At 45.3% G+C, this 13051-nt stretch overlaps 2 protein-coding genes, 1 long non-coding RNA gene and 2 other non-coding genes across 8 annotated transcripts in view; 4 read left to right on the top strand and 1 right to left on the bottom strand.

The window, feature by feature from the left end:
* LOC125768118 (protein PAT1 homolog 1-like) overlaps positions 1-11866 on the bottom strand; it is a 75221-nt gene extending 63355 nt beyond the window's left edge. For 3 of the 4 annotated variants that reach the window (XM_049435344.1, XM_049435345.1, XM_049435343.1), the window contains exons 1-3: positions 10738-11866; positions 8236-10672; positions 6357-6621 (exon numbers count right to left, since the gene is read on the bottom strand). In XM_049435344.1, the coding sequence (XP_049291301.1) occupies positions 6609-6621; positions 8236-10672; positions 10738-11191 (2904 nt within the window). In that variant the 5' untranslated portion in view covers positions 11192-11866 and the 3' untranslated portion in view covers positions 6357-6608. Of the gene's footprint in view, positions 1-6356; positions 6622-7282; positions 10673-10737 lie in introns of those variants that run through there. The other variant, XM_049435346.1, reaches the window with a different exon arrangement.
* LOC125768131 (leucine-rich repeats and immunoglobulin-like domains protein 2) lies at positions 234-2372 on the top strand. The gene has a single exon (XM_049435388.1). It carries the CDS (start codon positions 234-236, stop codon positions 1566-1568), a length of 1335 nt encoding a protein of 444 aa, XP_049291345.1. The 3' UTR covers positions 1569-2372.
* On the top strand, positions 6406-6515 carry Trnay-gua (transfer RNA tyrosine (anticodon GUA)). Its single transcript has 2 exons — positions 6406-6442; positions 6480-6515. It is a non-coding gene; the product is annotated as a tRNA-Tyr (tRNA).
* Trnay-gua (transfer RNA tyrosine (anticodon GUA)) lies at positions 6917-7021 on the top strand. Its single transcript has 2 exons — positions 6917-6953; positions 6986-7021. It is a non-coding gene; the product is annotated as a tRNA-Tyr (tRNA).
* Positions 11867-11882: 16 nt separating the features above from the next.
* Positions 11883-12891, top strand: LOC125768151 (uncharacterized). Its single transcript, XR_007418850.1, has 3 exons — positions 11883-12372; positions 12440-12537; positions 12608-12891. It is a non-coding gene; the product is annotated as an uncharacterized LOC125768151 (long non-coding RNA).
* The last annotated feature ends 160 nt before the right edge of the window (positions 12892-13051 follow it).

Consider the following 13051-nt stretch of genomic DNA (forward strand, 5'->3'; position numbering starts at 1 on the left):
ACGTGAAGTTCCAGAATACAATATTGCACCTATGGATAATCTATTCTGCATTGGTTTGTAAAGGCAATAAAAAAAACGCACACAAATGTTTCTCATCATTTGAAGTTTGTCAAACAAGGCATTGAGAAGTAAACGAGACAGTGGTAACATTCCAAAAACCAGTGAGACAGTTTGATTAGGTTTTGTTTTTTGTGCTTTGCTTGACACACTTATGTTGTCCTTTAATTTTCAGAATGAAATGGATTTCATGTGTTGTTACTATTACAGTTTTCTGGACTACTGCCGTTCCCACTGTTGGTAATCTATGTGGCAATCGTACGTTCTGTCGAATATCCGAACTAGACATTACCTCAACAGCGGAAGTATTGAACGTTCTAGGGAAGGAAACATCCATCACCTACATAACCATTGAAATACAGCGACTCATAATGGGTTCTACGACGTTTGCTACACTATTAGTCAAAGCATCAGTTCTCACCAGCAACTTGCTGTTCAAGAAATATCACGAAACGATGCTATTTCTTCCCAGTTCACACACTCTAGAAGTATTAACGCTTCACCAAGCACGTAAACTGCAACTGATTACTATCCAAACTAACAGGCATCTTAGACAGCTCGAAATAACTCGGTGTGCCATTTCGATTGTCCCACCTTCAATTAGCAACTTACTGTCGTTACGTGAGCTACGGTTAAAGTTCTGCTCCATTAAAACACTAAACCTGGCATTGCTCGCTACCTTAAAGTACTTGGAAACGGTACAGCTTGTGGGTAACAGCATAGGAAGCATTTATGCACCGCAAGCTGCCATCGTGCAGAACATCCGCAGGGTCGACTTATCGTACAACAAGTTACGCCAGCTAGATATGTCAGTATTCAGTACCTTGAAGTTGGTGAACAATCTCAATCTTGCAAACAACCAGATATCTACAATCGATTATCCACCAGGTCGAGTGGTGACACTACCACGTCTGACTTCGCTCTCTCTTGCAAACAACCGGATAGAGAAAATGTCCTTCGTTCAGCTGAATGCATCCAATTTGGAGTTTTTGGTACTTTCATTTAACAGGCTAGCAACCATTCCGGAGCATATTGGCAAGTTTGCTAACCTCATACAGCTAGCGATCGCCAACAACGGGCTCGATTTGTTCAACTTCACCATCCTCCAACGATTAAGTAATCTGCAAACGCTAGAATTGCAAAACAATCGTTTACGAAGCATCGATCTGCCTAGAGAGGTACTGCTGCCCAGTTTGAATCAGCTGTCACTGTCGAACAACCAACTGAAAAGTGTGGCTCTTGAACAGTTGATCGCTCCACGGTTGTCCATCATAGATCTGAGCAATAATCGTTTGCTGGTGATACCGAACGTGTTCGAGAAAGACATCAGGCAGTTGCAGTATCTGAATATTATGGATAATCCTCTGGTCTGTAGTACATATGAGCAATATAGGAAATATATTCGTGCAGGGATCATCATTCCGAAATGGTTAAAGCAACATGAGGACCTTTGCTCGACAGGAAAATATTTCATTCTAAACAAAACCAAACGCGCTTGTTGTACAACCTAAACAAATATAAATAAAGCAATTTGTAATAGGAACTTCGGTTAATAGCTTCATCGAGAATCTGTCCACGGTTATCACTGCTGCAAATATGATCAGTATTACAGCTCAAATCTATTCTGCGAGCCCTAACCTAACCGTGTAGTCGTTGAGCGATAAGAGCTGTGACTTTCGGTCGATCCTGACCACGATTTCTTCAGAACTCGAAAAATCACATCTCGCACAGTTCTTGAATCAGTTGAACACATCTTAAAAGAAAGAAAGTCGGGATCCTAGCGGTAGTATGACAAGAAGCGATCTAATCCAAACGAATTTCTGCATTTGAACATTCTCTTTGTAAAATCTTTGTAACATTCTCTACTGGTAATAAAATTATTCAAATATCTATATATCTGCACATTTTAGTCAGTTCCCATTTCTTGACCAATCATAATGTGTTTAAGCAAAAGCTCTAACAACTATGCTCCATTCCAAACCGAAAATATCTTTACAGGTTTTTCCCACAATGCAAGTGGGATTCGCCTAGAGAAAAATGCCCACGGGAAATGGTCAGGATCAATAATTTCTAGACACGCGAAAAACCGGTTCCGAACACACACAAAAACTGAGAACGTTGCGTGTCGTGCGCTAATGGAAACGCACCTACGAAATGCGTCAACCAAAGCTACGGAAATTCGGTGTTGGAAAGGTCGCTGGTTTAGTTCTGTTGTACCCCGAAACGAATGGTAAAGTCATCATTTAGTTTAATCAGGATATCAGCAAACCCCCAAACTAGCGGGTTGAGCTCGGCGTCGTAATGGATATTTCAGGTCCAACAAGAACTTAATAATACCTTCTCACCTTCTTCGGTGACATGCCCACGCGCTTGTGTTCTTGTTGGGCTGTGCCCGGAAAAATGGTGTTGAGGTGAGTGCCATAAAAAAGGGATAGAACGAAAAACACCACCCATCCCCGTTGGGCCCCGGTGTCTGCACTAGGCAGCGGTCAAGTACCGTACCATTCTGGGGTGTGTCGTGTACGATACACCAAACCAAAGCCTATCGGAATCGAATGGGAGTAGGTAGATTCGAGGGCATGGTCGTCAAACGTCTACAATGCGCCGGATATCGATTTTTGGGCGACTTTTTGTGTTTTTTTCCCCCTTGTCACACAGTTGATACAGTCATTGCTCACTCAATTTTGCCACCGGTTTTAATAATATGTGGTTAGAAACGATATTGTTGAAACTAAAAACGTCTACGAATTGCCCGCTTTGTTTGGGGTGCAAATCAAAAGCAACATTTGGGAGGAAAATTAGTAATTACTATTAATGTCAATCGATTGTTGCGAATTGCGGCAGTTTACTCCCAATTATGGTGACTTGCAAGAAAAGACTAACTAGTCAGTGCAGATGTAGCGAAATAAAGTTAATCCCGGTTATTAAGTAAATAATAAATTGACCCGGAATGCAGGGAATAATCCCCAGGATAATAAAGTATCCACTTTATCCAGGAAAATTGTACAAATACGTCTTACAGATTTGGTGGTTTGGTGCCATTTCCGTGACATGAGCAGCCCATTCAATACCTTACGAGGTCAATACGGTGCTCAAGGTATATAAGGTAATTTTTGAAATCTTAGAGAACATGTCATTGCATCGACTTCTGTAATGCCCTAGCGGGAAATGTGGGAATAAATACTATTCATAACTTTTGAACAAGATTCCTGTCGCAAAAGCATCTGTCCACACTATTCTATTTAGTTCAAACTTTGAATAAGACCAGGGAAAGGTCTCTAAACGCTACTGAGGATGGGGAATAGTGACATTCATTGCTGGTACTACGACTACGACCATGAACAGAATGTCTCACCATTTCAGGTGAGGTGAAGAATTGTTTGATCGATGATGATGAGTTACACCGAAATGTCTGCACGACGGAAGGAGTGAACTCCTGTGCTTGCAAAGTAGTAATTCGCTTCTGTTTTAAGACCTTTGTATGGTTCTTTTTTTAAGACACGTGGTTTTACCTTGTCAAAAGAAGCAGAGCAGAGAGCGATATTCTCGTAATAGTTCATTATTACCTTTCGCCATCCAACTGTGCCGACGTAACGGAAAAAGGTAAAAACAGGCACAAGGATTTCGTTTTAAGGACAGCGTGTTGTAGCAATGGCCTGGCAACGAAACGTTACGCTTAGGGTACGTGGTCTCCATTTACGGAATGCTATTCAGTTTTGTTACAAAAACCATTCGATTAAGGGCAAAATAAATACGCATGCCGCAATATACGGCGGGAACGTGGCGAACCTTGCAAAACAAAACTTGCCAATAAAACGGCACAACAACTGAACCACGCCACAACTGTTTGGTGTTGTTTGTCCACCGGGAAGCGATCATGTTACGACTATGGTTCGCTGACAAATGGGAAAATCCGCGTTATCTATCGCCCCTTCTGCCATTTGCCATTGAAGAGACAATGCAAAACTAATTCCAAGGGAAATATACAAAGTAAAAATGTCAAAACAACCACTACCAGTGGTAGGCCAAAAAAAAAAAAGGATCAAAAATCGACACATTTCACATACAAAAGCACCCGAAACTGAATATTGGTAGCAATCTATTGAAGGGGAAAAAGGAAGGTTTCTCTTCTTTTTTTTGCTAGAAGTATGGTAAGTAAACATTGGTTGGGAATGATATCGAAATTTAACGATCGACAGTTTTTTGAATCATTTTTTTCCATGTGTGGTTGATAGATAATTTATGTACAGTTTCAGGCATAAGGATTTAAATATTTGTACCCTATTCTGACCATGTGGCCAATTTGTCGTTTTTCCTTGTTTTGCAACAGATTTAGCGGCTTATTTGTATATTGTTATTCCCCCGTTGAATCGTTAAATGAAGCTGTTGTTTGACAATGGGAAAATGATGACAAGTTCGATCATTCAATTAACCTTGCAACTTGCAAAATAGGGATGAAAAAATTGTTGCAATAAAATTACGCTTGACAATAGTTAGACGTCAACAACCTTGCTGCTCGATTCACATTAGGTTAGAAAAGAAGAATTTACCGGCAGTGAAATCACAAACAAATCTACCGTTGGCTCATAACCAGCACGTGGTTAATTGTAATCAACATCAATGGGTACGAAAATCACCACGTGACGCCATTCAGTACTTTACCACACTTGTTTACGTTTGTTTGTCGACGAACTCCGCTGAATTGCCCCGGGTAATACAATATTGTTGCAACGATTTACCAATAAATTGCCCCCGCAGCAAAAATCGAAGCCAACCTGGTCCTGAGAACAGTTTGTATCACATCCGAGCCAAAAGGACACTATGATACGGTGTAAAAGAAAGATGGCAAAAAAATGGACCGTACGCAACCAGACCATCACGACCAGCAGCAGCAGTACGGACATAAATGTGAAGAAGCACAAAAGGACGGGTTGACGCCACAACAGCAAGGATATTCGCGAAGTTACGCGCGTAGGATGGGCTGATTATTTGCATTCGAGCGCATACTTGCCCACAGCATTATCGTGGGCCACCGTTTTTGGGGCGTAGGAAAAGCCTGCGAATGAATTCCGGATTCAAATGTCGTTTACACCATTTGGTTCTAGTCCAGCAATACCCCAGGCAATAGGCTATGATGTGCTCAAGGACAAACCGCTGCACATATTTGTAAAAGGGTCACCGACAGACACAATGCACGTTCGAGTGCGTATTGCGAGCGGGGGGAAGTTCGAGGGTTGGGTGTTGTGGTGTTGGGACAAGATATGTATATGTCACAAGTACTTCGTGTGATGCATAATGAACTTCGAACCAGCGCCCGGCAACAAAAGACCCCGGCGACACACAGGCAAATCGTTGCCTTCTGAGACATTGCAAAATAAATAGAGCTGAGAGAAGGAACCAGATACTTCACTTCTGTGAAGCGGCTGTTTTCCACGACTTAACTCGGGCACCCCCCATTCGTTGAAGAGATAGAGCCTGAACTGAGAAGCAACCATTAAAACCTCAAACTGCTACATTCCAGTCCATACCGCCTCACGCAACTCATCCCCGGGAACTTTCGACGTAGCATGTGGAGAGTTTGAATCGTGTTTCGGCTGGCAAATGGTTTGCGGTCTAATCGATGATGATGATAAGAAGGCTTTTCTTTGCCCCATTTTGCACACAACAATAAGACGCTCCAATGTTGGCAAAACCGCTACCCCTCAACGCCGTCAAGATCAAGTGGTCTGTTGTAAGTCTTTGAAAAATTGTCAAGTGGATTTAACCCACCACCCGCTTTATTGTACAGATACTCCAGATACTCCGTACACGTCTCTTAAGGATGTGTTGGTTTCTCCGTGCAAACTTTCCAGAACACGACTTGACTGATAACTGAGATGCTGTGACCGTGTGCGGAGTCTATCTTTATTTCGCTCAGCTTTCCAAGATCCAGTATCGTGCGGCGAAATGTGTCTGATAAGACCAACAACTAACCAACAGTCGCAACAGGTGGTTTATCGTTGGCGTTTCGACGTGTAGCGATTTGTGCTAAAATTAGGCTATTCCGGTGCGTACAGGTGGAACGTGTCGCAGGAAATAAATGTCACCATTGTGGCAATAATACACCGCGTGGCCATGGTGAAAAACTAATATTAAATTGTGCGGCTTCTAGGAACCGAATGGAATAACATGCCCCTCCGATATGGTTGGGGACTCTTCAAGAATGAAATCTTAACCAAAAACCATCCTTCGTTTAAAGCACGCAAAACAAATGGATTATGTTCACACCATCACCAAAGGAAGATATGTTGCCAACCTACCTGTGGGCCCGTTGTTTATATTTGGTGTGTAGCACCCTCGTCTACGCAACCTTCGATAGCTCAGTTGGTAGAGCGGTGGACTGTAGCGGTGAGCGCGCACACATCTGTGCACGTGCAATAGTTATCCATAGGTCACTGGTTCAAATCCGGTTCGAAGGAAACTTTTTTCGCAAGCGGAGTCTCAGATGCATTACTTTTTTTTTGTTGGTTTATGGTTCTAATGATTCACACACTGTTCACATGTTTCATTCATCACAGTCCTTGGCTGCATTTTTTAAATAGAAAAAAAGAACAAATGCACAAAAGATGTAATACTTGAAGCCCACACAGATTTACCAGCGTGTATTGTAGTGGGTTTTATCATACTCGTATTTTAGTGTATTTTCTGTGTTAAAGTATTAGCAAGTGTGAACATGGATGTTAACAAGATGTTGCGGTGGCAGATGATTTTGAACTGATTAGTACAAAGTAGAATTAAAGGAATAACACGTCACCAGAGTAACCAGAGTGAGTGAGCGCGAGAGAGTTTAGTATGTGTTTGAGCGCGCCAGTTCTCATCGCCTTCGATAGCTCAGTTGGTAGAGCGGTGGACTGTAGCAGCAAGCGCGTTTCACGGAACGCCCATAGTAATCCATAGGTCACTGGTTCAAATCCGGTTCGAAGGATTCTTAGAGAAAACTTTTTTTCTCCTGTTTTTGGGTAAATAATATTTTATCCCTCTTTCACTACTCTATTCCCTTTATCTACTAACGGCAACTACGCGCTCTAAGCTAAGATTACTGCTTGTAGTTGTATAATTTACTGCATTTCTAATCGAATAATCTGTCTGCATGCAGATTTTGGATGAGACCTAACAACGTGCTTCTAACCTCTTTACGCACCCGTGTTGCTTCTTTCTTCGTTAACGCACGCACATTCGCGTCGGATTTAACAATCGCTAAATTAATATTACTTTATTATTTTCAATCGATTACAACTTTACTAAAACCACTTATATTGATCTCTGTTGCGCGCACTTGCTAGAATGTGTGTGTGTGTGTACATTGTAAAAGTGCAACACGCACGTGTGCCCACTTTGCTTTACATTATCTTTTTAAACGAAGAAACCGCGGACAACTACCGGATCGAATTAAGTTAAAAGAGTCATAAAAAAACCGTTATAAACCTACCCGAAATTATAAAGCACATGTCAGCAAACAAAGATGATTTAAAAACACATTTTTTTTGCCTTACCATCTTAATCGTTAACACTTGCTAATGAGTGTTTGCCTTACTTTAAACGCAACTGTCCACATTGTGTACGTGACACGATTTTGCCATTTTTCCGCACTATTAACAATTTGTTTGCTCCTATTCTGTCCTTTACGCTATATTTCATTACGCAACTGTCTGCCTTACGCGCGCGAGAAAGTTTTAGTATTAGTATGAGGGTGTAACACTGTTTAATCTTGGATACATTTTACATAGAGTTTCTACACAAACGCATTAAAGTGTACAGATAAACAAACAAACAAACGGTACAGACAGAGGAATTTTCTCAGTTAAAACCGATCAAAACGGGTGGGGGAACAGAAAACGGAAATAAACATAAAACAGAACATACACGTTTTAGTTATGAAATTAAAATAAAATGTTAAGAAAAAAAAAATAAACCTAAGGGCGATTTTCTCTCTGTGCGTCAGCAGTAACGCAAATCGTCATAGAATAGCGAGGAAAAAGACGCAAAAAGAGTAAAGATCCTATACACAAACACTGTTCTCCATTGTCACTGCTTTAAAAAGCAGCCTTTCCCCGCCACCATCAGTACGTTTGTTCGCCGGACGTACCCCGTTCTCCCACCGAATGAACAAAGGACTTCAAACTTGAATCGAATGCTTACTTTTTGTTTGCATCCGCCGATGTTGGTCCTTCCGCTGTGGTAGCCAAGGACGACGGACCACCGGCACCGATATCGATGATCGATACGATAGCTCGAAGCTTGTGCTCCAGTTCCAGTTCCGGATGCCGCTGCAGGTGCGCGCGCAGTTGCTTCACTTTGCCGCAGGACGAATCCAGCTTGAGCAGAACTTTCTGTGGTTTATTATTACCGGCAGCTCCAACCTTGGCCGCATCAAGAACACGGGCCAGCTCCCTTAGAAGACTCATCCAGCGCGTCCAAACGAGTCGTGGAGCACCAGTATCGCCACCCTCACTAGAGCCCTCGTCCGCCTCCCCGTTAAGCGCAGCGGCCTGTCCGAGGGAGGCATCGCTAGTAGACAACTGTTCCATCTGTGCGATCAGTGTGAGCATTGCTAGCAGCAGGAACTTACACCGGGGCACCAGCGGGAGCAGTTGATCCGTGTTGAGCAGTGTCTCGAACAGCGGTACCAACTCGCCAGGCTGTGCGTATTTGACGTGCAGCTCGAACTCGGAAAACAGCGAACTCAGCTGATCCTCTGCATCCTCGCGATCGCGCTTCGGCAGCGCAACCAGTGTTGCCAGCACCGTGCACCAGATTGTCCACCGGGCCGAATGCTCACCGAGGGCTTTCTGGATGCGTGTCAGCAGCAGTTTGCCTTTGCGAACTGACAGCAGCCGCAGCACGCCCTCGGCATTGACGGCCGGCAGTATGCGCTCAAGCAGATTTTCCATCGTATCTTGCTCTACCTCAGACACGGGTGTTGCCGGCACGGTTGCCATCTGGGTGCCGCTGTTAACGTTGTTCTGCTCGTCTGTGCCGCTTGTCAGCTTTTCCTGCGCCAGCAGACGCTCCTTGGTGCGCTTTTCCTTCATCTGCTGCTTGGCCTCTATTGCCAACTGATTGGACATGTCCTCGAGGCGTAGCACCAGCCGATAAAGGTTCTCCACATGCAGCAGTATCTGTCTCGAACGGCGCTGATTATGTACGGAATCGGAGCTGCCGGGTGCAGTACTGGTTCCCGTTCCGGCATTGCCTGATCCACCGGGACCACCTCCTTCGGCGACGGAACGATCCACCACCACATCCTGATCGATGATCTTGCGCGGAGCAATAACGCTGCCACACTGCAGCTTGCCGAGCGAATTCTCGAACTGCACCAGCTTGTAGCGACGCGGCTGTATCTCCTTAATGCCGTCCTTTGTCGATGTGGAATTTTCCGAATTGCGACGTTCCCGTCCGTATCCGTTCCAGTGCTGTTGGTTCTGCTGCTGCTGGCTGAACGGATGATAGAACGTGTTATCCTTGTGTGCTTTACTTTCCCGCTCGGCCCCACGCTCACGTTCCTTCCGGTCACGGATCACGCAGAAGTAATAGTCATTGTAGTAGGCCGTGTCCTTATTCAGCTGGGAAAGTTGAATACCGAGCAGCCAGTGTTTCGCCCGTTCGGTCATCATATTCGCGTACTCGTCGTACTCGAAATTGCGGTTCTGCTTTCCATTGTGCAATCGATGGCCACCGCCCTGATGCTGTTGCTGGTGATGGTGCTGCTGTTGATGATGATGATGATGTCCTTGCCCTGGTTGGCCCTGCTGCTGATGTTGCTGCTGGGGAAAGTGATGATGTCCGCCCGGAAATCCCGGATGATGGTGTCCACCGTGATGGTGTGGATTACCATGAGGATGCGGCGGTGGCCCATTCCAAGTGGGTGGAAATCCCGGATGATGATGCGCCATGAACGGGTGTTTAAAGTTACCACCGTGGGGCGGCATCGGCGGCATCGGACCTGGACCGCCGGGTGGTGGAACACCCATCGGTAGCGGAGGCTGTGTTATCGTGCCGGGTGGCGGCTGTTGCCGATAGTGGGGTAGCATTGGATGGTTTTGCTGAATCTCTTCTACCAGCCGCTGGCTGAAGCTTGCGTTATTGTTGTTAATTCCACCATTCATGTTGTTGTTGTTGATGTTGTTGGGAGGCAGCATAGCGCCGGGACCTGCTCCTGACCCGGGCGGACCTTGGAAGTTCATTGGGAACGGAAATGGACCCGGTTGCCCACCGTTCGGAGGCGGTATATTGGTGGGCGGGAATAGCGGAGCCATCAGACCACCCGGCGCAGACGGTTGTCCTCCCGGCGTTCCGCCCATAACAGCAGGCGAAGGGAACCCGATCTGAATCGGTAGCGGACGATGGATCATTGGCGTGGGTGGCATTGATGAACCCGGCGGAGGTTGCTGCAACGCTTGCGTCGGATTGGAAGGTGGTGGAAAACCGGGTGGAGGGCGGGGCAGTGGAGTCATTCCGCGACGCATCTGTTCCTGCTGCTGCTTGATCATGTTCTGTTCGATTTCCTCCAGCGAACAGATGCGCATGCTTGGATTGGGCAAAGTCGGAAACCGTCCTACCGCTGCACCGAAGCGATCTGCGAAAAGGTTAGGCACGAGGGTTAAGAGGCGACACTCTTATCGCTATGTTGCTTTAGCTTACCTGGTGCTGGAATCGAGGTCGTTGCATTGACGATCACTGGTGGCATCTGTGACGAAACGGGAGGCGGAACGGTATGTCTCGGAGTTTCCGGTTTGCTTGGCATCGTCCATACGCTCGGGTCCAGCTGCAATCGAGCTTCCGGTTCCGTGTCGTTATCCAGTTCGAAGTTATCGATCCCGACCGAGGAGAAGTTGATGTCCAAATCGGAGTCGGCACCGGAGTCTCCGTCCCCACCTTCTCGCTGGTCCATTCGCACAAGGTTCTCATGTAAATCTTCCCAATCGTCTTCCCGGGCCTGACCGAACGTTTCATCGTTGAGTGCGTCGTACTCCTCTTCCGAATCCGATCCACGACCACCGCTGCCTCCTCCTCCACCAAGCACACGTCCACCGCCGCCGCCATCATCGTCCTCGCCGGGCAATGACGCATCAAACCCAAAAAACGAATCGGACATTGTCGCCCCCTTCTATCCAACTTGCCGGCCGGTCCGATCTGCCCTGGCTAAAGATTCGCACAACCTTCAGCTGTCACCTGTCGCCCCCAAGCGGTCGACGATTTCGACCTGCAGCTGGCCTGTACACTACTTCCTGCGGATACGGAACCGTACGTACGGTACAACGCCGATGACGGCCGGCAGTGTTAACACCGTGTCCACCCGGGGGCACTTCAGCGACCGAAACACGACCGACGGAATGATCCACTTTGACTGCAGATTCACCGGATGACGACGGCGATAAACAGCGCGGTGGACAAAAGAAAAGCCTCTCTTTGATACTCGAGCCTTTTCGCTCCTGATGGTGGTGATGATGGCCCTGGGAGGACGTACTACTGTCTATGTTGCGGAGTCACTTGCCGGAAGGTTTGTTGATTTGCCCAGGTGCTGGAATTCGTTGGAAGGATGGTGAAATTCCTAAATACGATAAAAGGAGCACCGAAAAAAAGTAGCAAATCACACGACAGCAACCAATCCGACATACACACGCACACACACACATACACACTGAAGCACACGCATTTCTTTCGGGCGGGCTTTGACGTTTTGTCAAATGGTGTGCGTTGGTTATAGCGCACGCTTCAGTTCTTCAACACACGGAACGGTTAACCATGTGGTGCTGGATGTTATTTCGTACCGTAAAACAAGACCATACCCAGCGGTCAAGCTTTCATGCGTTTCACCTCGTTTCATCCCCTTCCAACCCTCGCTGGCCTATACTTTTGCGTGTCAACACAAGCTATCTCTGTTTTTTCGTTCGTCAAGCATGTTCTTGTCTCGCTCTTTTCACACTTTGCCGAAGTTCGACGTGCTCCGCGTTGTGTATTTACACACCGAGCTCATGGAATATCTTTGTGTGTGTAGAAAACCATTTTGACAGCACCGTCATTCTTCGGCCGTCATATTTTGTGTTGCTTTCGAAGTGCAAGGTTTGGTTAGTTTTTTGCATAGAACAGGGAGATAAAATGGATATAAAAGGTTAAAAATTGCTTCTAATCGAAAGAGCGCGCATTTTTCAAGTGACTGGATAGTTTAGTTAGGGATATGGAGTGAAAAAACCCTTGGAAATAGGGAGGATACTTGACCAGCGTGCCTCCGGAACAAAGTGGTGCTGAAACTGTTTCATGGCTGCTGAGAGTCTGGTAAGGCGTTTAATGCAACGAATTATATCAATTACATGTTATTTACATTACGCTTTAACAATTGCAGGTACATCCGAAACAATTTATTGGCACGGACCGCAGAAAACCACGCAAACACAGTGTACAAAGTACCATGCAGGGAGGACAAAATTTTACATCACATAAGTAAGTACTTCGAAATATTACAGAAAAGTTATTGAAATAACTGCTAATTTCAACTATTTTCTGTTTACAGACCAACACATTTGCCCGTATTTTCCGGCAAGTGAAGTGTAAGCGAGAAATTTGTGAATAAAAAATAAAATAATTCAACAAAAAAACATTTCATGTTTTGTCCTTTTTAATTGATGACAACTTTCCACTATGCAGAGCCAATAACGCACCCATACCTACGCGGCACTACACACTAACACATGCGCAAAAAAGTTCTTCGTTAAGCGGCTTCTTAGTGGCTTCTTAATGTCCTTAAGAAGCCACTAAGAAGCCCGCTTAACGAAGAATTTGACCGCTGGGTATTACCCAAGATGGAAAGAAATAAATAGAAACATGTGCACTCTACAGTATTAGTCGTAAGATTAGCATAAAAATCAAATTGAAACTACAGCATCTCTGGCAATAATTTTTTGATGACTTTTGCTATAAATATAACGGATATGTCACACGTGTTATTATAGAAAAA

Source organism: Anopheles funestus, chromosome 3RL (assembly GCF_943734845.2).
Source record: "Anopheles funestus chromosome 3RL, idAnoFuneDA-416_04, whole genome shotgun sequence".
In the NCBI taxonomy this organism is placed as follows: domain Eukaryota; kingdom Metazoa; phylum Arthropoda; class Insecta; order Diptera; family Culicidae; genus Anopheles; species Anopheles funestus.